This window comes from Globicephala melas, chromosome 4 (assembly GCF_963455315.2).
Source record: "Globicephala melas chromosome 4, mGloMel1.2, whole genome shotgun sequence".
In the NCBI taxonomy this organism is placed as follows: domain Eukaryota; kingdom Metazoa; phylum Chordata; class Mammalia; order Artiodactyla; family Delphinidae; genus Globicephala; species Globicephala melas.
In genome coordinates, this window is record NC_083317.1 from 74918329 (window position 1) to 74944198 (window position 25870).

The following is a 25870-nucleotide window of genomic DNA, read 5'->3' on the forward strand; positions in this document are numbered from 1 at the left end:
AAGGGGCCACAGCATCAGTAATAAGCACCTTTAGAGCAAGGCCTGGGAAAACAAGGGGTGGCAGTAAGCAACCTGGCTGCCAGGGGAAGTGGATGATGGTTTAATTGTTTTTTCCACCTGATTTTCCATCCTTCAAAATCGAGAGCTCTGGCTACTGATCAAGAAAAAATGTGGAATCCATTCTAAAAGTCAATATAAGAACTGGCAAAAAAAAAAAAAAAAACTGGCAGAAGACCCAACCTGGCCTCCCACAAACAGGACAGATTATTCAGGCGATGGCACAAATGGATTCTACATCAACCAAGGCTATGAAAGCTCTGAACAGATTCCAAAAGAAAAACTCAAATTGGGAGGCCAAACCACAGAACCACATTTTTGGACCAGATTGTAATCAGAATTGTTAACTGCATCCCTCTTTTACCCAGAAACTAAAACACTGTAGAGAGGTGATGATAGTCTACCCTTATCTTTTCTTTCTCCATCTGAAGATTCAAAGTGCACTTCTCAGTGTATTGGGCCTTGCAACAAAGGCCCTTAAATATGTTTATTTTGACTGTATCCTCTACCATTGAGAAAAATAATGCATTTCCTAGAGTATCGGTTTTTTTCTAACAAACTTTATTCACAATGCATAGCATTATCCTGGTTAAAATACACAACTTTTCACGGTAGTAAAATTAATAGTATGAACATCAATAGAAGAAAGAACAAATGAAGGACAGTTTGATCTTTGAAAGTTTCATCAACATATTTTTACTTTCATCTATGGAAATAAAGGAATCTGGAAAAAAAAGCTTCTCAATAAATTGTTACATGTTTACTTAACGTTATATTCACTTGCAAAGAACATTTATGCATATATCTTTTCCCAAGGTCACAGAATTCCTCGTTTTGCTTCTTTATATGGTTTTAATAGAGAAGCAAGAATTGAAATTTACTTCAGAAAATTCAGCTCTAACGGTGGTAAGTGTGGAAGTGGAGAATGATGGAGGTGTCTGATAATTGCCTATAATCTTGGCTTGGACACAGCTAACATCTAAGCAAACTCCACCGATGTTGGCATCTCCCAAAGTATATTGTTTTGGGGCCTGTGAGCTAGAAGGTCCAGAGTAGATCACAAAGGTAATGAAATAAACTATTAAAATGTACTTTTCACTCAAAGAAGCATGGCACCTTTATTTGCTTTTTATTACTGACAGGAAAATCTCAAGTTCTAACTCCAAAAGTTGGCCCAGACCCAGCATTGCTCATCTTAAAAGAAGCAATCCTAGGGAAGGGACCCATAATGTTTGTATGTACAGCATGACAATTCTCAGGATGCTAAATGACTTAAGTTCCATTTCATCTTTTCATAATCTAAATCAATTATCAGATGCACATTAAGGACCACAAGAACGGGTACATGCTTTACAAATATATTCTGCACTTTATTACCTTTAACATATATCAACCTCACTGTGACCTTGAGAGGACATTTATTCCTAGTGAACATTTTAAATTCCCTACTAGGATTTCCTTGTAAGCATAAATCTAATTTTGCTAATTAAACAGATCTTTAATGGGTCATAGGCAATTAGTTAACCAGTCCCATTCTAAGAGTGCCCATTACGTGCCTAATGCTGTGATGCATGGATTCAATCATGTCTTTACAATTCTGAAATATTTAGGATTGAAAAAATGTTTTCAAATTTCAGTAATTCGTTGCTGTAAATAGTATTATATGCTTTTTACACAAACCAGCAGCATAAATGCAAATTCCTATTCAAACAAACATTTAATATTTTATTTTATTTTTAATCTTTTCTTGGATGTGCAGCTCTTGGAGAGTGACAATTTTTAAATGTGTCTAATTTAGCTTATGATTAAGAAATACATGTCAACCTAAAACACGGCAGCTCAGGTTCCTTGAGCTGAAATATCTGTATTTAGTAATTTGACCTTTAGAACGAGAAGATTCAATTGATACACTATGACATGTAGATAGCATAAAAAGATTTTTTTTAAAATCTTTTTTCAACAAATGTACAGCCTCCCACCACTCAGGTTTTCAACAACCAATTAGGTATCTGATAGGCGATGATCTTTATTTCACACATCCTTTTTGAAGGTGGGGACTGGACATGATAAAGTTGGACTCTACACTAGACTTCATTAAAAATACACTCAGAGAAAGGTTAAGTAGTCTTGGGGAAAATGTTTGACGAAAGCACAATGAACATGGCCACATATCAAATGATCACCTATAGGAAAAACAAACCAGACAGTCTTAAACGACCCATCACCAAGAGTGGCCACTTTTTGAGAAGACTGATGGCTAACTTTGTGAGCTTATCTCTAAGGCTGAAAACTGCTAGAGACTTGAACACTACCTGTGAAAAATGAATCCATGAATTTCATTTAAAAGCACACTTGTGACTTTTCAGTATTGCTAGGACTGCCTTCTGGAGTGGACATGTTCAGAGTCCTCTAGAAGGGTTTGACCTGAGGATCCGCAGGATGTCCTCTGTGTTGCCAATTCTATTCCCTCACCCATAGGCCAGTGTGGAAATTTCACCACACCCCAGTCTCCTGTTTAGGGCTAAGATTTGTCCTCTGCAGTTATCTTTATTAAAAAGTAAGCACACCCAGGGAGACAGAACACATTAAGCTGCTGCCAATCTCACCCTGATTAGACAATACTAGGAAAGAGCCTTTTTTTTTCTTTTATAATTTTACTATTGAGAGTAGGACATAAAAGGGATATGAAACTGAATTTAGAATAAAAATGCAGGGATAATTTTGGATCATGCTATCAGGTAGGAGACACACCTCCCAGAAGAAAAGCGGGGAAGAGAGTTTATCTGCAGGAAGGGGATTTATCTGCAGACAGAAATGGTGCCATAAGAAAGGGAAGGAATTAGTCAGGGAAAAGGAAGAGAGACAGGGTCTCTACTTGCCCTGATGGTAGCACGTGACCCCTTCTGTTATCAGTATTCTTAACCCTGCAATTAGATTGTAAAGTATTTCTGGCCTGGGAGTAAAATCTAAATCAGTTTAACAGGTCCAAGACTTTCACTGAGTCATCTGTTTAGTTACTTTATCTACCATATTCCTGGTTCCCTCATTCCACCCCGAACCCCCTAAATTTACTTAAACTTTTCCTTTATTTAATGCCATACTTTTAATGATGGCACAATAAGGATGTCATTAGCTGGCAGTGTCGTTTGTAGGGTAATGTTATAATATCTGATATAATCCCAGGGTATAGAGACCTGCATCCACTTCTCCCCACCTGCTGCCGATAAGAATTCCACTGGAAAGGTATGAAAAAGTAGTGTGTTTCGTTCAACACATAATCAATAAAATGCAAGGGTAAAATCATGACACTCCTTGACATAGTAAAAGCCTTGAAAAGTAACACAGGATATTGTTTTCTAAATACGGCACCTTAAACCTACATTTAATGATCTCTTGCTAAGGTTAGGAGGGTCAAACTCTTGAAATACTTCAAAATCCAAAGGGAATGATGGAGCTTTGTAGAAGTAACAGCCCACTCCAGCTTCTCACATATTCCTTACAAATGAGTCGCTTCCAGGGAAATCACTGGATCTGAAACACTGGAGCCGAGAGTTCCTTCTCCCATTCACCCCCTGCCCCCATCTACACAGGAGCAAGGAGATGGGTGTCCAGCCTCAAATGGTTTATTAATCAAAAGTTCTTCAAGCTGCCTAACCAAATGCTGAATTTCCAAAATTCTTTTCTCACCAGAAAAGGAATATGAATTTTGATGTCAACCCAAAAATTGGGGGCTCTTAACATTTTTTTCAAAATCACATATAAAAGGTTCTTTATCCCTCTGGCAAATACAAAATAGTTACCCTCAGGGGAAAGGAAAACAATATTTATAGAAGATAAATGATGATGTGATATTAAGGTCCTCTGCTGGCTCACTCAAAAGGCTACTGCTTCTTACTCAAGCTGCCACAGGAAATCTATGCTAGTAGGGAGAAAAATTTCCATGGCTCAGTGATGAGACAATACCAGTAAACAATTTATTAAAGAGCCTGCCATCCATCATTGGAATTTGGAACAACAATGATACATTGAAAATAAGTATTCATCCCAAGTTTCTTTTCTTCCTCACAAATTCCTTCGGCTCCAATATCTCTTCAGTAAATTAATAGTATTTTGCTCTTAGTCTTTTTGGAAACAAGCCAAGGAAAGAGAAGGCACCAGCGGCAGCTGCCACAAACCCAATGGTACTTATTGCTCGGTTGGCCTATAAGGAAACAGGAAACAAACAAAAACACATCTTATTCTAAAAGCATCTCAGTGTCCTAAACCCCAGCTTTAGCTTGTTTCCTAAACTGAAGACCCATTTTAATGTACAATGGATGAATTTAAAACTCAATGCAAAATTAAAATTCTGTATGCAGATGAAATAAATTTATAATTATTATAATTATGACAAAGATAGAAATACACATAGGTAGAGATCCCTCTTTTTCTTTTTTAAGAAGATGTTGGGAGTAGGAGTTTATTAATTATTTTATTTTTGCTGTGTTGGGTCTTCGTTTCTGTGTGTGAGCTTTCTCTAGTTGTGGCAAGCGGGGGCCACTCTTCATCGCGGTGCGCGGGCCTCTCAGTATCGCGGCCTCTCTTGTTGCGGAGCACAGGCTCCAGACGCGCAGGCTCAGTAGTTGTGGCTCACGGGCCTAGTTGCCGTGGCATGTGGGATTCTCCCAGACCAGGGCTCGAACCCGTGTCCCCTTCATTAGCAGGCAGATTCGCAACCACTGCGCCACCAGGGAAGCCCGAGATTCCTCATATTTTTATAGCTTCTGAGAGTTTACAAACTCATTATGCCACAATTCCTAATAATTGTCATAGTACCCCTGGGAGGTAGCATTACTCCTGTTTTGTAAAACTTGAGAAGTTAAAAGTGATTTGCCCGAGGGAGGTCGTACCACCAGGATGTTTAGATATAGTTTAATCTTGAACCATGTGTTCTCCCCCTATGAAACCCCTACCCCCTAAACACATACTGGTTTGGTTGATTCTATATCAAGGTGAATATCCTGTGTGTGTGTGTGTGTGTGTGTGTGTGTGTGTGTGTGTGTGTGTGTATTGGTTGAGGGGTGTAGACATGATAAGAAAGTGGGAGCATTCATTCAAGAAGTCTATTAAAAAGATGACAGCATTTGGATGGACCCGTATATGTGTGTGTGTGTGTGTGTGTGTGTGTGTGTGTGTGTGTGTGTGTGTGTGTGTTCCTTGACTTCATGTCTGTTAGGAAAATAATTCAGGGATGTGACTTGAGCTCAATACCTATAGGCTCTTATTTGGTAGATACACTTTCTATTCTGATAAACAAACTTCAAGAGAAGTCAATACTGATGATAACTATCATGTCAAAAAGTAATTTCTCATGTAGACAAACGAAAATAAACCACTCTCAAGCTCAATTGTCCATAAAGGAGCTCAGACATTTATATCTTTAAGGGTATTAATCATCATCATGATGATGGAACTGATGAATATTCATGGTTTCATGGCACTCAACTAATATCGCCTTCCATCTGCAGTGCAATTTTATGACCCAAAGGTCACATTCAGATACTTCAGAGTCATCAGGTATTCTGAAAACAACAGTTATTCTCTGGGAGTTAAGAATCGGGCTTTCAAATAAAGCAAAACATTTTTCCTAAATTACTCTGGAGACCAGCCCCAGTGCTGGAAAGTGTGACCCAGCTCACACTGGAGCATGCCCTCTGTCTAACCCACAGCCCTCCACCACGGAGCCTGCCACCCCCATATGCCACATAATGTTCCCTCCCTAACTGTGGGTTCCCTATGGGGAACAGGCAGCATGGGTTCTAGCCAGGACAGAAGCACAATGGCAAGAGTATTCACTTCATTACATCATCCTGTGGTCTCTAGGGATGAGGCCTGTAATTATAACTCCCTGCTCTGTTACCATCCCCAGTTGCCAAAGAGAACGACACTGGCAAACAACTGAAAAATCCTATTTTAGTTTACAATTCTAATTTAATGTATTTGGTTAGTTGGTTATTTCTTTTATCCATAATTTTTAATTAGTTGCTACCTAAGTTGCTTCCCAGGAGAGAGTCAGAATTCACTATAGCATAGAGCTACCCACATAGCTCATGGGGAGCAAAAAAGGGCTGGGAGATACAAGATACCAGACAAAATTCCAAAGAGGGGCAGAATCAATAATCAGACAGGGAGTAAGGATTATAAACCAAGCCCAAACCTCATGCAATTCCAGGCAGATGCTGAGATTCCAAGGAGGGCTGATACAGGAAAATATGGCAGGCAATGCAAAAACAGGAAGGTGCAATTGGTGTCTTTAAACAGAGATATCAAATGGCAGCAGAGGACAGCCCTGGGAAAATGGCAGGATCCTGTGGGTGGGGTGGCCCCAGCTAGATGCAGTCCTAACTCATTGGGTATCTTTCAGCCACTAGAAACATAACATGTGAGAGAAATCCCATAAGTCTAAGAGACCTGGGAAGGGGACAGACAACTTAATACTAACTCAAAATCCCCTGAGATTGCACAGGCAAGATACAATTATAATAAAGCCACTTCCAGCATGCAGTTTCCCAAATCCCAAACATTTATTTTTTTCAAGTTGCATTCTAAATGGAAAAAGCACATGTAATTTGGACAATCCCTTAGAGTTATGTGTAATGGGATCTGACCTGCAAGATTAGAAAATCCCAGGATTTTTGTGGTGAAACAGCATGAACAAGAGCTTTTACTTCATGGCTGATTTAGGATTACAAGATCACCAAATCCTATCCGGCACACTTCATCCTTTATAGGGCTTTCGGGGGGGGGGGCATGGTAAACAACCCATTCTGAGGATCTATATATACATGCTCAATGAAATGTTAGCTATAACTGAAGCAGCTGGGTCCAGACATCAGTTTAGCTGGGTCACAGATGACTGTAGGGGTTATCAAAATCCCTCTTCCTCCAAGACTCTAAGGCTGCAGTGTTATGCAAAGAAACACAGTCAGCGTGTAGTGTCAGCTTGTCCAGGCCCATTCAAGGGTGCTGCTATCTTCCACAAAGATAGACACATTTTAATAACTTGTTTAGACTCGAACAGTGAGAAATGTTGATTTTAGAAATTTATAAAAATAAGGAAAAGACAAGCCACAGGCTGGAAGAAAACATTGGTGAAAGGCATATTTGATAAAAGATAGTTTTCCAAAATACGCTAAGAACTCTTAAAACTCAACAATATGAAAACAAGCAAGCAACACAATTAAAATTGGGCTAAAGATCTCAAGAGACACATCACTAAATGTGATATGCAGATAGCAAATAATACATGAAAAGATGTCCAACATCATACATATTTAAGGAATTGCAAATTAAAACAATGGAGATACAACCACGTACCTATCAGAATGGCTAACCTCCAAAACGCTGACAGTGCTAAATGCTAAAGATTTGGAGCAACAGGAGCTCTCGTTCAAGGCTGATGGGAATTCAAAATGGTACAGTCACTTTGGAAGACAGCTGGGCAGTTTCTTACAAAACTAAACATACTCTTACCGTATGATCCAACAATCATAATACTTGGTGTTTATCCAAATGAGTCAAAAATTAACATCCACAAAAGACCTACATGCAAATATTTCCAGCAGCTTTTTTTCATAATTACCAAAACTGGGAAGCAGCCAAGATGTCCTTCAGTAGGTGAGTGGAAAAATAAACTGTGGTGCATCCAGACAAGGGAATATTATTCAGCGATAAAAAGAAATGAGAAACCAAACCATGAAAAGACATGGAAGAATTTTAAGTGCATATTGCTTAGTATGATTTCAACTATATGACATTCTGGGAAAGATAAACTACAGGGCAGTAAAAAAAAAAAAAAATCAGTGGTTGCCAGAGATTTAGAGAAAGAGGGAATGATTAAGCAGAGTATACAGGATGACATTACACAGTTGTCAAAACCAACAGAATTTACAACATAAAGAGTGAACCCTTATGTTAACTATTTTAGGGGAAGAAAATTTTTTCCTTTACCCATAACAAGTTCTCAGCTGAGGCTCTGTAATAAGAGGAAAGCAAACAGAAGTTTATTAAAATGCATATCTCATATACTCATGGGAGAAATTCAGGGAAGAGTAACTCAAAGAGAGAGAATAAACAAAACACAGCGTTAGTAAAAGGAAAGGAATCATAAAGATCAGAGCAGAAATAAATGAAATAGAAACAAAGAAAACAATAGCAAAGATCAATAAAACTAAAAGCTGGTTCTTTAAGAAGATAAACAAAATTGTAAATCTTTAGCCAGACTCATCAAGAAAAAGAGGAAGAGGACTCAAATCAATAAAATTAGAAATGAAAAAGGAGAAGGTACAATGGACACCACAGAAATACAAAGGCATCATAAGAGACTACTACAAGCAACACTATGCTAATAAAATGGACAACCTGGAAGAAATGGACACATTCTTAGAAATGCACAACTGCTAAGACTGAATCAGGAAGAAATAGAAAATATGAACAGACCAATCACAAGCACTGAAATTGAAACTGTGATTAAAAATCTTCCAACAAATAAAAGCCGAGGACCAGATGGTTTCACAGGCGAATTCTATCAAACATTTAGAGAAGAGCTAACACCTATCATTCTCAAACTCTTCCAAAAAACTGCAGAGGAAGGAACACTCCCAAACTCATTCTACAAGGCCACCATCACCCTGATACCAAAACCAGACGAAGATAATGCAAAAAAAGAAAATTACAGACCAATATCACTGATGAATATAGATGCAAAAATCCCCAACAAAATACTAGCAAACAGAATCCAACAACACATTAAAAGGAGCATACACCATGATCAAGTGGGATTTATCCCAGGGATGCAAGGATTCTTCAATATATGCAAATCAATCAGTGTGATACACCACATTAACAAATTGAAGGAGAAAAACCATATGATCATCTCAATAGATGCAGAAAAAGCTTTCAACAAAATTCAACATCCATTTATGATAAAAAACTCTCCAGAAAGTGAGCAAAGAGGGAACCTACCTCAACATAATAAAGGCCATATACGACAAACCCACAGCAAACATCATTCTCAATGGTAAAAAACTGAAAGCATTTCCTCTAAGATCAGGAACAAGACAAGGATGTCCATTCTCGCCACTATTATTCAACATAGTTTTGGAAGTCCTAGCCATGGCAATCAGAGAAGAAAAGAAATAAAAGGAATACAAATTGGAAAAGAAGAAGTAAAATCATCACTGTTTGCAGATGACATGATACCATACATAGAGAATCCTAAAGATGCCACCAGAAAACTACTAGAGCTAATCAATGAATTTGGTAAAGTAGCAGGATACAAAATTAATGCACAGAAATCTCTTGCATTCCACTAACAACAAAAGATCAGAAAAAGAAATTAAGGAAACAATCCCCTTCACCATTGCAACAAAAAGAATAAAATAACTAGGAATAAACCTATCTAAGGAGGTAAAAGACCTGTACTCAGAAAACTATAAGACAGTGATGAAAGAAATCAAAGATGACACAAACAGGGGCTTCCCTGGTGGTGCAGTGGTTGAGAATCTGCCTGCCAATGCAGGGGAAACGGGTTCGAGCCCTGGTCTGGGAAGATCCCACATGCCGCAGAGCAACTAGGCCCATGAGCCACAACTACTGACCCTGCGCGTCTGGAGCTCGTGCTCTGCAACAAGAGAGGCCGCGACAGTGAGAGGCCCGTGACCACGATGAAGAGTGGCCCCCTCTCACCGCAACTAGAGAAAGCCCATGCACAGAAACAAAGACCCAACACAGCCAAAAATAAATAAATAAATAAATAAAAAATTAAAAAAAAAAAAAGATGACACAGACAGATGGAGAGATATACCATGTTCTTGGATTGGAAGAATCAGTATTGCGAAAATGACTATACTACCCAAAGCAATCTACAGATTCAATGCAATCCTTATCAAATTACCAATGGCATTTTTTACAGAAATGGAACAAAAAATCTTAAAATTTGTATGGAGACACAAAAGACCCCAAATAGCCAAAGCAATCTTGCGGGAAAAAAACGGAGCTGGAGGAATCAGACTCCCTGACTTCAGCCTACACTACAAAGATACAGTAATCAAGACAATATGGTACTGGCACAAAAACAGAAATATAGATCAATGGAACAAGATAGAAAGCCCAGAGATAAACCCACGCACCTATGGTCAACTAATCTATGACAAAGGAGGCAAGGATATACAATGGAGAAAAGACAGCCTCTTCAATAAGTGGTGCTGGGAAAACTGGACAGCTACATGTAAAAGAATGAAATTAGAACACTCCCTAACACCATACACAAAAATAAACTCAAAATGGATTAGAGACCTAAATGTAAGACCGGACACTATAAAACTCTTACAGGAAAACCTAGGAAGAAGACTCTTTGACATAAATCACAGCAAGATCCTTTTTGACCCACCTCCTGGAGAGATGGAAATAAAAACAAAAATAAACAAATGGGAGCTAATGAAACTTAAAAGCTTTTGCACAGCAAAGGAAACCATAAACAAGATGAAAAGACAGCCCTCAGAATGGGAGAAAATATTTGCAAACGAATCAACGGACAAAGGATTAATCTCCAAAATATATAAACAGTTCATGCAGCTCAATATTAAAAAAACAAACAACCCAATCAAAAATGGGCAGAAGATCTAAACAGACATTTCTCCAAAGAAGACATACAGATGGCCAAGAGGCACATGAAAAGCTGCTCAACATTACTGGTTATTAGAGACATGCAAATCAAAACTACAATGAGGGGCTTCCCTGGTGGCGCAATGGTTGAGAGTCCGCCTGCCGATGCAGGGGACACAGGTTCGTGCCCCGGTCCAGGAGGATCCCACATGCCACAGAGCGGCTGGGCCCGTGGGCCATGGCCACTGAGCCTCCACGTCCGGAGCCTGTGCTCCGTAACGAGAGAGGCCACAACAGTGAGAGGCCCGCGTACCGCAAAAAAAAAAAAAAAAAAAAAACTACAATGAGGTATCACCTCACACTGGTTAGAATGGGCATCATCAGAAAATCTACAAACAACAAATGCTAGAGAGGGTGTGGAGAAAAGGGAACCCTCCTGCACTGTTGGTGGGAATGTAAATTGATACAGCTACTTTGGAGGACGGTATGCAGGTTCCCTAAAAAACTAAAAATAGAATTACCATATGACCCAGCAATCCCACTACTGGGCATATACCCAGAGAAAACCATAATTCAAAAAGACACATGCACCCCAGTGTTTATTGCAGCACTATTTACAATAGCCAGGTCATGAAATCAACCTAAATGCCCACTGACAGACAAATGGATAAAGAAGATGTGGTACATATATGCAGTGGAATATTAGCCATAAAAAGGAATGAAACTGGGTCATTTGTAGAGATGTGGATGGACCTAGAGACTGTCATACAGAGTGAAGTAAGTCAGAAAGAGAAAAACAAATATCGTATATGAACACATATATGTGGAATCTCGAAAAATGGTACAGATTAACTGGTTTGCAATGCAGAAATAGAGACACAGATGTAGAGAACAAACGTATGGACGCCAAGTGGGGAAAGTAGCGGGGCGTGGTGGTGGTGGGATGAGGTGGAAGATTGGGATTGACATATATACACTAATATGTATAAAATACATAACTAAGAACCTGCTGTATAAAAATAAATAAATAAAATAAGACACAAAGAATTCAGGCTTATATAGCATCTTCAACAAAGAACAATAAATTTGTGGAGAAATGACAGGACACAGGAAAGTGGTTCGCCTTCCAAGGGCAACAGTCTGTGGGAAGGTAAACATATAGGAAACTAATGGTAAACAGAGGCTTGTATGTAGTTTGCTATGTAGATACCTCTAGTGCCCTCTCTAGGCTGATAAGGGTCTTACATTAACCACTGGTTGTCCCTGATGATTAACTTTTGTCCTTCCTGGTAGAGTGGGGAGGAGGAACACCTTTGAAAATTTATGTCCTGCTTTTAGGCAAATAGGGGGAGGGCAGAGAGCTTTTCTTGCAACCGCTTCTACTCAGTTGTCTCTCAATTGCTCAAAATAATCCTTATGCCAAAGTGACATATTGGCGGGTGGCATATTCTGGTTTCCTTCACTACGGACTCTGGTTGATAAGGATGTACCAATGTTGGTTCATCTTTTGTAACAAATATACCACACTGCTGTAGGATGTTGACAGTGGGGAAGGATACATTTATGTGTGTGGGAGGGGGAGTATGTGGGAACTCTCTATACTTTGAGCTCAATTTTGCTGTGAATTTTAAACTACTCTAAAAAGTAAAGTCCATTAATTTTTTAAAAAACACAGAAAAGTACAAAGAAGAAAAAGATGGGGCCACAATCCTTCCACCTTTCTAACCTTTTTATGTATTTATAGTTTTTTAAATTGGGGGAAATACACAGCCATTTCCCAAGGATACTGTTCTATGCTCAAGACCCCTAAGCCTTAAAGGGACCCTGGAAAACAAATCTAATATTAGTTATTATTAGTACTAACACTATTAATTATTGATAGAAATAAAAATAACAATTTGAGTGCTGTAGTTTCTTAGATCAAGAGAATTTTACTGAAGAGTGTCAACAAAGATCTATAAAATTGCTAAAATACTGAAATTAAAAGTAGTCTATGAAAGTACACTTTTTATTGGGATGAATAATATGTAACGGAGTATGCTAAGAGACTTTAAAAATCTCTTACAATCTATAAAACAACCTCACTTTATAGATTAGGAAACTGATAAACAATGTGTCCAAAGTCATCCATGAAGTGGTGTGAAGTGGCTATGAAGTGGTGAAGATGGGGCTCTAGCTCAGATCAGCAGAATTCCAAAGCTTAGGTGTGTCCTTAAGGCTGTCACTACACCATCTTCATCAGAACCTGCTAAAGAACAGTTCTATTAGTTGTTAAAAAAATGGTTACTAAAAAAAAAAAAAAAAATGGTTACTTTTTCATGGGTCTTGATCTGGGTATGAAAGGTGGAAAGATGATAGATTACAAGTGAGAGTCAAAGCAAAAAGATGGCTTTAATTCCTTTTGATTTAGCCACATTAAAAAAAAATACTGATTGAGTACAGTGGACAACTTTGTCATTAACAAACTTTATTTCTTAGCCATACCACTACTTTTCAATGCAAAGGTGAGCTGAAACTTGTGGGCACGTCCTCTGTGTTTTGGATCAGAAGCAATTTATTGCTACATAGAACATTCATTATGGTAATGCACTTCCTTATAAAAATGAATTTCCAATTAAATTACTTCTTAATAAAAACAAATGTATCCTTTCATTATGCTCCATCTCCCATTTTCCCAAGCTTTCGTGAGCAGAATTGTAACTTCATTCCTCAGAATAGACATTTATATAACAGATCCACCATTTAAAGATACTGAAAGCCTTTACATATTCATTTTCTCACACCACTTTAATAAATCTTTAGGTTAAAACATCAATGATGGAATTGGATTGGTGGGAAGATAGGTAGGGAAAGGGCATGCTTTTAGTGAGGAATCTAACATACTACCGAATAGTGATGGTAAATAACAAAACTATAAGCTACTTCCTCTGGTGGGGGAAGTCCCCCTGGTGGCACAGTGGATAGGACTCCGAGCTCCCAATGCAGGGGGCCCGGGTTCAATCCCTGGTCAGGGAACTAGATCCCACATGCATAGTGCAACTAAGAGTTCGCATGCCACAACTAAGGAGCCCTGGAGCCACAACAAAGGAGCCTGCCTGTTGCAACTAAGACCTGGCACAACCAAAAAATAAATAAATAATTTTTTAAAAAGTCAATTAATTCACTGAAAATCCTCCAAAAGCTCAATGAATCAAAGGATCTCCTCAAAAGCACAACATTTATTTGAAACTAGCATTGCAAGGAAACAGAAGACATCTACAAAGCCACCAAGCTATGGCATCAGTTAGCCTCTTTCAGCTAATGGAGAAGAATCTCACTATTACCATCTATGTTTTCGGCAAATGAACTCCCACTCAAAAATGTCAGCATTCTTTTCAGCATATTTTTTTCAGTATATAAAGTTACTGATTTAATTGCTGTATGGTGCGGTAATGGGAAAAAAAAACTGAAGGACAGAGGGCAATAAGAATGACAGAAAGCTATGGTCTTGACTGCTTCAAGTCCCTTCTAACCTAAATTCATGATACGAATGTTCTACTCTCAGTGTGGTCATGAAATTGCTGCATGACCTTGGGCAACTCGATTCCCTCCTTTGTCCTTCAGTGTTCTCATATTTTCTTGTTCTTTTCCATTTGTTTGAGGCCTGAAAACTTGATCATAGTCAGTAGCTATTATTTTCCCAATGTAAGAAACTTCCATTTCTCCTAGAGAAAACTCACCTGCTCTGAAACTCCTTCTCCATAGCGGAGCAAAGTCACAAAATGCTCACAGTTGTTGACAAGTAAGTCATACTCCACCTCCTGTCCAGCAACAAACTCTGACCGTTGCATGACTTCTTCCACGGGGAGTGGTGGGTATGTTCCATCGTATTTATTGTTTATTCTGTATGTGTCATTTCCCACAACATCCTTCAAAAGCTGCATCTTCACCAGGGCCTTTCTGCTGAATACAGACTTGGCGCTTGTAAACGATGCAGAAATGCCATCGTCTATAAGGAGAATTCTGGTTAGCAAGATATAGCGACCCAGCCCAGTGAACTCCACTGCCATCCTAACTTATCCTCAAACCAGAAACCATTTAATCTTACTAATAGTAAACCCTCATTCTCTAATTTATCACTAACATCTGTTCAATACTATATGAGTGAGAATATAAGAAAACTTTTTGAAAATCTATATCTACCTATCTTTTTGAAAATTTATAGAACAAATTGGGTGTGAAAACTCTACCTATTTTTGAGGAATAAGTTCCCTATCAATTGATTATTATTAGGGATCTTGGCATATGTTTCCAACAAAGTACAGATAAGTTCATTGCCCCCTTTTTCTATGACGCAGTCTATTTTTCAGCATTTGAACCCTTCCAAACTAATACCATTGGGCTTAGCAGTAGTGCATTACGATTAGTGCTCTTGTCCTGCATCTGAGCAGCACTCCTTACACCCAGCTCTGTTTTTACACTTGTTCTTTTAATTAGGCTTCACTTTGAAACCTGCAGGGGACCCCAGTCTTCTCAGGGGTCAGTTGGGATCAGGCTGGGGCCCTGCCTTTGTTTTGCTAGTTCCTTTAGCCAAGAAACTAAGTCCTAAAACTAAACCTAATGTAGTAGGCACTGTCCACTCTATGTGGCCCCTAGCTGTGCCCTACCCACCTGTCACAATTCCCCATGCCCTACCACTCCATCTTACTGCCTCTATTAGTAAGCATTGGTCTAGACTGCCTGAAACCTCTGTGTCCTGGTGTGCCGTGATCAGCACCTGAGGCATCTGATTCCTTAGCGTTCAGCTTTAACACCAGGCCCTAGGCCCTCTCCATCTGCCCGAGACTGCTATGCTTGGCCATTGTTCAAGTAAACCATGAGATGAAGGGTCTCTGTATAACCAGTGTTATGACACTTGTCCTTTCAGTTATGACTAAAAGCAAACATTTTTTTCCACTCCTCTTTTTTTCTCTCCTCCAAAATCCTTTTCATTGGAGCAGCATTTCCAGTTAATTATCTTACATGTTAAAAGTTCTTACACATTACAAGTTCATAGGACACATATATCCTAGTTAGAATTATTCAATTTTTTTTTGTGACTAGTTTGATGTAATCAATTTACCAATGAGAAAATCAAAGCTTGGAGAGAGAAACTGGCTTGTGGAACATCCCACAAGTAGTTAACAGAAACAGGAATTTAACTTCCGTCTACAGGATCAAAGCTCAGTGCTTGAACCACATAAAGATGGAGCTTAAGGTGGGAAAAAAGAAAACAGCACAGAAACCTCATATTATTTTCCAACTGTGAAAACTGCAGATAATGTAAAGAATTGCTTAGCGTTAATTATTAGACTCTACAGAATGAATGGCTCTATATCGTAAATGTCATTTTATTTGCCATTTCCACTTCCAATATTCTAGAACAAGAGGCAAATAGCTCAAAATCTTGCAAAAATCACTTCATTAACAGTTCTCAGAAGCTCTCAAGATAGTAAGACTTAGGCCTATAAACACTTCTTTATAAAGGTATCTTGAGGAAAAATTATTCTAAGCTATTTGTTATTTGCATACATTTTTCTTAATAATTTGTGCTCATTTCTAAACCTGTAGAAAATACAGAAAAATACAGCATAAACACATAAATAAATATAAACCACCTATTATCCTGCCACTCAGAAATAACTATTATTATTATTTTGATGTATTTTTACTGTCTTTTATTATCACTTGTATATGTGTGTGTATATGTTTGCATTAACATGTATGTGTGTATATATGATTTCTTTGCAAACCAGGTACCATATTACACAATGCACTTTAATCTGGAATTTTCCAATAGCTATCATACAAGATCATCTTTCATGCAATTAAAGATGTCCAGAAATGATTTTTAGCTGTTAAAGTATTATTGTTTTAGTCTACTGAGCACCCCATCTTACCACTGCTTCTTCCTTTCTGGAAAAGACTCTTTCTAGTCCAGTCATACTATCCTATTCCTGCACACAGTTATGGTTCAGTGATGGACATGGGACCCACACCAGACAATTAGAGTCATTCTCCATGATTTTTCTAACTGCAATGGGCAAGAAGTAACTCTCTCCTGTGGGTCACAAGCCTGTAAGGATGAGAGCCTAAGAATGCTTATGGTCATCAGCTCAGCTTCTTAGACATAGCCTGGGATAATGAAGACAATATACAGAAAAAGAATTCAGATGTGGGATGGAGAATTTTGATAGTGTTCAATCCCCTAGATCTGGGCATCCCTGAGGCCAGCACCATCTCTACTCTTTCTGTAGTTTCCTTCACTGAAGCAATGAATTTGCCGTTTTGTTTAAGTGAATTTGAATTTATGTTACTTGCAACTAAAAAATTCTGTCAGGCCTTCCCTGGTGGCGCAGTGGTTGAGAGTCCGCCTGCCGATGCAGGGGACACAGGTTCGTGCCCCGGTCCGGGAAGATCCCACATGCCACGGAGAGGCTGGGCCTGTGAGCCATGGCCGCTGAGCCTGCGAGTCCGGAGCCTGTGCTCCGCAACGGGAGAGGCCACAACAGTGAGAGGTCCGCGTACCGCAAAAAAAAAAAAAAAAAAATTCTGCCAAACACAGATACCTAATATCTTGTGGCTAAATCATAATTCACTTAACCATTCCCTTGCTAGCCATTGATCCATTCTGTTTTTTAAACCATTATAAATGAGATAGAAGTGAACATTCTCATACGCAAATATTAGATTAGTATCTCTAAAAGTATTTCCCAAGAATAGATTCATAGAGGTAAAATTACAGGGTCAGAGCGTATGAACTCCTTTAAGACTCTTAGCACATATTGTTAAATTGTTTTTGCGAACAATTTTATCAACTTATATTTCTGTCAACAGTATCCTTGTGTTCATTTCATTATACCTTTATCAACAGATTATCATTTTTTTTAATTTTGCTAATGTGAGAGGCATAAAATCTGTCATTTTATTTTATAATTCCTAGATGACTGAAAAGCTGAAACCTTTAAAAACAGTCTTCTACAGTCTTCTACAGACTGTTCACAATCTTTTACCCATTTGTTTGTTGGGATTTGGGTGTTCGCTGCTGTTCCCTCAGCCTAAGGAACTCTTTCCCCAAATGTCACATGCTGGGTTTCTTCACCTCTTTCAAGTTATGTCTCAAATGTTACTTTCTCGTGAGATTTTCCTGACCAGCTAACTTAAAACTGCAGCAGCCACAACTCCCCAGCACTTCCTATCCTGCTTCTATGATTTTCTCCATTATCACTTATCTCTAATCTAAGATTACTTTCTGTATTTTGTTCATGCTCCCTCTCTCAGGCTTGCTCTCTCCCTCTCTCCCTCTCTCTCTGTCTCTGTCTCCCTCTCTCTCTCCACTAGAATGTAAGCTCCACTGTGTAGGGACTGGCTTATGTATCCCTAGCATTTAGAATAGCCTTTGGCACATACTGGAAAATCTATAAATAGATGTTGAATGAATTGAAATCATCTATTTGTATTATATATAAAGACATTGTGACTCTTGTCATGTTTGTGGCAAATATTTTCCCCAGCTGATTATTTACTTTTTAACTGTGTTTTTTTAATCCAGAGGTTTAAAATTTTAATATTAATTGGCTTTTGTGATTTCTTCAATGCCACTTTAGTCTTAGAAGGTCCTTCTGTAAACCTACATCAGTTGGATTTATCTACTTTCTACATTTTATTTCTAGTCTGTTTTATTTTATGATTTTTTCATGATTCCTTCTTGTAACAAGAAAACTAAAAAGCTCCCAGGAGCTTCTGGAAACAAACCTTACCTAGAGGTGCTATGTTGATAACATACCCATCACCCAAGTACAGTGCCCAGTGTTGATAGCCAGGACGAAACACTTCAATCAAATCACCTGGCTGAGGGTTGCCAGGATAGTTCAAACTAAAGCAATCATTAAACGCCATCTGCAACGACAGACACAAAGAAGATCTAGCTGATATGACTTGGCAAAAGAAAATCAGTTCAAGGCTTCTATAGAAACATGGCAATACAGAATTTATTGGGATTGCATTCCTTATTAAATACTTAGATTCACACCACTGTCCTTTTCTTTCAATGATTCCTACATGGAATTATGTGTGCACACATGGACAAGTGGAGAAAGAATTTCTCTACTATTGCTTAATTTTCTATAGCAATGCTTCTCATACTGATTAACCCCAGGGCTCCTTTATTATAATAAGCATTTCATGATAATATCTGTTTTACTATGTAAGTGTTCAGTTCATGACTATACAAAAAATATAATAAAGCACTTAGCATGAAAAAAGTCAGGATTCAGAAGCAGAAGATCAGAAGTCTTTCAGCCTTGCATATAGTGACTTAGTAAAATCAAAAAGAGGTCTGGGTGTTCACGAACATTCTGTGCAAAAGTATACTTTATCCTGCAAAACTTACTCTGTGATTTAAGCGGACACAAGCTCCAGGCTCAGATGAGTGTCCAGTCAGATATTCAGGCATACTGTAGGACACAGGACCTTTCTTCCTTGTGCTGAACTGTGCTGTGCAGACCCAGGCACACTGGCCTCCACCTGAAACCATATACAAGTCCCCGTGTCCCTGTCCTTTGAAGAAAAAAGGCTTTTGCTTTAGTCTTCCAGGCTTCCCCTGAGTCTTAAAAGGCTGGCTCAAGAGTTAATGATTAGGAAAGGTGAAGAAGTAGAAAAAAAGAATAGCTGCTGGGTGGGGAAACTGGTAACAATTTAGACTATAAATCAGCCAGATAGCGGAGTCACCAAACTTCCAGTTCCCTGAAATATATAGATAAATATCTGACACACATTCCTAAGTTGTTTTTATAGGAAGCAGAACCCCATCAGGTGAAAACTACTGACTTCAAGCACATAGACACAGACTGGTTGAAACCAGAAGATTAATGATGCTTGAAACTTCACCTTGATGCCAACCAAGCTGAGAATTGAGCACAAGCTGATCACACACCCTGTGGCCCCTCCCTCACCTTGCCTTTAAAAACCCTTCCCTGAAAGCCATTGGGGAGTTCAGAACTTTTGAGCATGAGCTGCCCATTCTTCTTGCTTGGCACCCTGCAATAAATGCTGTACTTTCCTTCACCACAATCCAGTGTCAACAGGTTGGCTTTGCTGCATGTCAGGAAAAGGGACCCAAATCCAGGTTCGATAACACACCCACTAAATATCAGTAAACACCCTTTGTCATTGTGACAACCACAAACACTCCCACAGATTTCCACCACTCCCCAACTGCCCCACTTACTGTCTGATTCCTCATTTCTGATTCCCAAAACAGTGCAAGGTGGTTGATGCAGAAGGGGGACAACTTGGAAGGTTGGGAAGTTCATCATATTGATGGGTATGTCTGAAAATTCACAGTTTGGTGAATTTTTTTCCTTTTAAGTCAGTGCTTTTCAGAAAGAACATTTAAGTCTCTGATGGTTGATTTTTATGGAACATTACATTTTCTATGTACAGCATCCAAGTAGAATGATTCAGTAAGAGGAAGTTATGTACATTCATTGATAATCAAAAGGAGATTTCATGTTATATCCATGTTGAATATCTAATTGACAACAGAGTATTCCTCTGCATCTCTCACTCTAATGTAGATACATATACTCATTTACAAAATAAACCCAAGTGCCAGAAAGGGAAACTTCCAAATCATCTAAATTATAATTATAATAGTATAGGCAAAGAGCTTGGGGATACAGACTATCATTTTCCTGGCACACTAAAAGTCTTTTTTACAACAATTAATATTGGGAGGGTGTTTTCCCAAGTATTTGTATGCCATCTGTTGAAAACTTCAATCATCATACTGTCACAGAAATGAGGCCAAATGCAAACTGTCCATCTGTTGAAAAATAACTATTAAAACAACTTTATGGAAACTATTAAGTCTAACCACCCTCTCAAATATGTTTGAGTCTTATTAATATGGCAGTTCACAATTTGGCCACATGGGCACTAAAAGGAAAAATAGATACTATACTATGATATAAACAAACACATTTCCCATGAAAAGGAATCAGCAAGCACACACAGCTGCCTGTTAGCATTCAGAGACCTAGCCAAGCTTACAATAATAACCACCATTTGAACAGAAAGTACTTTGTAGTGTAACGTTTTTTTTCAAGTGCACTATTCAATTAACCCTAACTCATTTTTTAAAAATCTACCATGATTTGAGTTTATTATGTTATTATCACATTTTACAGCTAAAAAGTGATATTAGCAAATGCCAACCTTTTTAAAATACTCCCTGAAACACTTGTATTATAAAATACGGAGGGAAAAATAACTACCCTAGGTGTGAGAGACATGAGTTCTTGTTTCAGGTCTTCTCCATGCTAGTTCTGTCACTTTGGGACTTAAATGTAAAATATAAAATTATAAAACATAGAGGGAAAAATACATAGGAGAAAATCCTCAGGATTTAGGGTAAACGAAGAGTTCTTAGACTTGACACCAAAAGTATTATTCGTAAAAGGAAAAACTGACAAATTGGATGTCCTCAAAATTCAAAACTTTTGCAGCACAAAAGACCCTATTAAAAGGATAAAAAGACAAGCTACAGAGCAGGAGAAAATTTTTGAAAACTACATATCCAAGAAAGGACCAATAGCAGGAACATACAAAGAACTCTCAAGACTTAACAATTAAGAAGCAAAGAATACAATTAGAACTTGAGCAAAGGACACAATGACACCTTTCATCAAAGAAGAGCCGCAGATGTCAAGCCATGTTAAACATCAGTGGCTATTAGGGATATTTAGATTAATACCATGATAGCATTACATACCTATCACAGTAGCTAAATTAAAAAATTGTGACCAGAGAAAATGCTGGCAAGAATGTGGAGTCACTGGATCACTCATTCACCGCTGTTGATAATATAAAATGTTGCAGTCACTCAAAGTAGTCTGGAAATTCCTTTAAAAACTTACCTTGTAACTAAAATATGGTCCAGCAATTGCACTCCTAGGCATTTATCCCAGAGACTGGAGGCATTAAAGACTTATATTTGCACAAAAACCTGTACACGAATGTTTATAGCATAATAGGCCAAAACTGGAAACAACCCAGATGACCTTCCATGGGTGAACAGTAAACAATTTGTGGTACACCCATACCATGGAACACTACTCCTAAGGAGTAAAAAAGAACAAACTATTAATAAATGCAACAACACAACCAAGGATGAATCTCTAGAGAACTGTGCTGAGTGAAAAATGCCAGTGACATGACATGTTATATATATGATTCCATCTATACAACATTTTGACATGACCTAATTATAGAAACAGAGAACTAATAATGGTTGCCAGGGGTTAAGGAAGTGGTAAGAAGGAAGTGGGTGTGGCTATAAAAAGGCAACATATGAAAGATGCTAGAGGTGGTGGAATGCTCTGCCTCTCCATGTGGTCCATGTCAATAACCTGTTTGTGATACTGCAGTGTCGTGTTGCAAGATGTTACCACTGGGGAAAACCCGGCAAAGGTACAAGGGATCTCTCTGTATTATTTCTTACAACTGCATGTGAATCTACAATTAGCTCAAAATAAAAATCTTTAATGAAAAAAAAAAAGATCAATGTATTTCCCCCCCCGCCCCGGCAGAGCATAGAAGAAGACCAATATGGGGAAGTTACAATGAGGCAACTTTTAGCTGTATACGAGGAGAATTTCTCTTTTATTGAGAGTGATCCAACAATGGAATGGAGCACCTTGTACAGATATCAGTCTCTGTCACTGGGAATGTTTAAACACAGTCACAGTTGATAAAAATAAGATTTCCATGGGGCGGGGGAGAGGCGCTGGTAAGGTGAGGAGGCCTTCCAAGGTCCCTTTCACCTCTAGTGTTCATCTCATTCTATTTCCCAGAAACTGTGCAATCCTCAAATCAACAGCACAAAGTAGATATAATTATTTCCCCCATTTTAAATATGAGGAACCTGACGTTCACAGCAGTTCAGGGACTCATCCAAAGTTACACAGTGGGAAAGGGCAGAACGCACATCTGGACTCAGACTAGCCTGCATCCAAGGTCAGGCTCCTCATCCTTAAATGCTTGTCCCCGTGTGCACTATACCTCCTCCCTTGCTGACCTTTCTGCAGCCCTTCTTGCACGCTGTGAGACTGGACAACAGTTGTGAGCTGATGATTGCAATCACCTTTTTAGAGACGAGGAAACTGAGACTCAGATGAATTAAGTATCAGAACTAAAAGTCACACAGGTAATAACTGACAGAACTAGAATTCAATCCCAGGTCTGTCTGCTTGTTCCAGACTGCATGCTCCTTCCTTACTCCACTGATTAACATCACTAGCCAAAGGAATTGCTACTAAACGATATTTCATCTTTTCCCCCTTCTCAAATATTCATTAGATAGAGAAGCTGCAAAAGCATACAGAATGTATATTTCATAAGACAACACAGGAAGTTTTTAAACATTCATATGTGGAACCAGTGAGTAATAGGAAGTGGAGCCTTGGGGAACCCCTGCTCTTCTGCAGGGGAGGTGTCAAGATGAGAAGCTTCTAGAAGCGTTTAGAAGGTTCCCAGACTCATCATACCTTAGGGAAGTGGCTAAAACCTGTCTGCTTGGGTAATTTACATGGACATCTACCCATTCCATTCAAGTGCAAGTGTGTTATGTAGTGCTTCATGAACAGGATAATACAGAACGAATTAAAGATACATTTTTAAGTCCTCTGCTGAAATCTTTGTGTGTCACCTTTAAGGTAAAAGTACTTCATTTTAACGGTTCATCTGCACAGAATTGTTTGACTAGTTTACAATAAAGAGTGTCTGTAATCTTTGTACAAGAAACTTCCTGTTTCATGCCAAAACAAGCTTCCTTGTTTATAGCTCCTTGTTGGTCCCCGGGGGATGCATCAGAAGAAATAACGGCCCCCCTGCACAGATAGGGACAGGCTGATTAACTGCTGCTTGTGTCCCTGGGGCCACCTGTGTTACACGAATACTAAGAGCACTTTTTCACAAACTACTCCCGAGGATGCTATTGGCGGTCTGAAACATAAGCACGGGCTGTCCCTACAGTCCAACAGTCTCCCAATTCAGTTTGGACCATTTCCCCCTAAAGTTGCATTTTTCATCCATAGCCCTGCCACACTGAGATGGCTCCATGAAGCCCTAGGCTCCCAGAACGGCTAATTCACAGACCCTCAGAGCTGCCAGTATCCTTGCTCCCACATCCTCTCCCTACAGCTGAGGGTTCCAACTCCCAGCCAAATGAACCATCCTCAGCCATTGCCCCCTCATTCCTAGCTTGGAATCCCTCCGTGGATCCCCCTGTCGACTCCGAATCTCGCTCCCTCTGTAATCTTGGACTCCTTATGCATCCCTACATTCTAGGCAAACCAAACCATTATTCCTCACTCTCACCTGGAGTTATGTTGCTAGTACCGAAACCTCTACCTGGAATGCGCTGCCCATTTCCAAATGACCCACTCTTAAGGATCCAGATCAGATGTCACCTCCTCCCCAAGGTCCACCTCCTCTCAGCCACAAGTGACATCTCCTTCCGAGCTACCACTACTCCTTTATCTCTCTAACGCCCACTGCGTTTGCTACACCTGCGTGAGTTACTGATGTCGGGAATTTTCTCTTCTGCTCCACGTGGAGGGCTGGTTCCTGTTTATCTCTACACCTGCAGTTTGCTGCAGAGTGGCTGTCACAAGTAACTGCCCAGGGAATGTTTAATAAATGAAGGAACTAGGATCCCGAGCCCAGGGAGGCCAGAGCGGCTGGGCTTTTCCAGCACACAAATTACATTAATAGTCCTGAATGCCACAGTGATATCACCATTCATAGTTCCAAAACCTAATATATTATAATAATAAATACTTATTATTCATACTCATTTCAGTGAGGACGGTGGATACAAGGCCTTAGTAAGTAAGACGAGGTCCAGTCCTGGTTCTGCCACTTGATAGCTGTGTCACACGGGAAAGCGAGTCTCTCTTTCCCCATGGACTCTGTTCTCCCACTTGCAAGAAAAGAAAAATGGGGGGGGGGCGAGGGGGGAGGAGGGACATAGGTTAAACGAGAAGCTCTCTACTGGTCCCTGGGGCTCTCTCGTCTGAGAGCCAGTTCAGCAAGGCTGTCGGGGTCCTAGAGGTCCTCCCTCCCCCTCCCCAGTACACCTCACTCTGAAGCCTGGGTTATTCTCCCCACAGGTGGCAGCGGCGAGGGTCCTGGGGTCGCGCCGGCCACGCCGCTGCTGCCCCTCCAGCTACCGGCCGGGGGTCCACTCTATCTGCGCCCGGGGGAGGGCACGGCGGCAGCGGCGTACTGCCGGTAGCCAAGGCCGGCCTCCGGCGCCAACGCCGGCTTCCGGCGCCAACGCCACCCCGCCGCGCGGAAAGGCCCCGGCGCTCCGACGGTGCAGCGCACGCTCGCTGCTCCTGCCGCCCGGGCCGGGCTGCGCCACCGCCTGGGGACCCTCCGCCCGCCCGCCCGCCTCCGTCCCCTCCGCACCCCTGGGAGTACCGACACCACACCTGCTCTCCGCTCGCACAGACACACACACAAACCCAGCCGCCGAAGCGCAGCCCCAGCCTGGTAACTAACCGAGGACACCCTGCCCCGCCACTGGGACGTTCCTGCATCAAATTTTCCCGGTACCAAGGGCTGGTCTAGACGCGGCGGCTGTACCGTTAAATTGTCTTGTTGAGCCCAGAAATGTTCGTGAGCTCGAATACACATTGCGTCCACTAGGAGCGCGCCCCTCCTCACTCTACACAAATTCCTCGGAGGCAGCAGAAAGGATCCTGGTCCCTGTGCCCCAAGAAAGCCTCTCAGTCTAAGCTAAGGTGGGAGGAGGGAGTGGCCTTAAAAAACCTCCCTGCTTCCCACCACACATACCTACAAAATGTGTACCCGGGAGCCAGTTCCGGCGCCCAGGACTTTGGGGACACACGTGGACCCCACCCGCTTTGGACTCCTCCCTGTCACCCCCCTCCAGCCTAAGATCAACTACAGAAGTGGGAGGAGGGCGGAAAGGAGGAAGGGAGGGTGCCTAGGGCCCTAGATGTCCAGGCACCAGTTTCTCCCAATGGGAAATTTACCTGGCTCCGTCGGATGGGGCCTTCCCTAAAGACACGACTCCCTCGGGCAGCCCGTTGCCCTCCCCACTTGCCCTGCCCTGTCCCTG

General features: G+C 40.2%; 2 protein-coding genes across 6 annotated transcripts in view; one reads left to right on the forward strand and one right to left on the reverse strand.

Moving 5' to 3' along the window:
- The window catches only part of LOC115857451 (probable cation-transporting ATPase 13A5), a 101502-nt gene extending 101111 nt beyond the window's left edge, over positions 1-391 (forward strand). Inside the window, 1 exon segment of the mRNA XM_030864412.2 lies at positions 121-391. Within this exon segment, the coding sequence (XP_030720272.2) occupies positions 121-391 (271 nt within the window).
- Positions 285-25870, reverse strand: PLAAT1 (phospholipase A and acyltransferase 1). 5 transcript variants are annotated; one of them, XM_060298287.1, is made up of 6 exons: positions 25785-25870; positions 24575-24703; positions 19112-19245; positions 18480-18618; positions 14421-14689; positions 285-4258 (listed from the first exon to the last, which is right to left on the reverse strand). In XM_060298287.1, the coding sequence occupies exons 2-6, from the start codon at positions 24576-24578 to the stop codon at positions 4157-4159; spliced, it is 648 nt and encodes a 215-aa protein (XP_060154270.1). In that variant the 5' UTR covers positions 24579-24703; positions 25785-25870; the 3' UTR covers positions 285-4156. The 5 variants fall into 5 exon arrangements, with proteins under 5 accessions (XP_060154270.1, XP_030712472.2, XP_060154269.1 ...); XM_030856612.2 differs by lacking the exon at positions 25785-25870 and adding an exon at positions 25288-25423; XM_060298286.1 differs by lacking the exon at positions 25785-25870 and adding an exon at positions 25218-25298.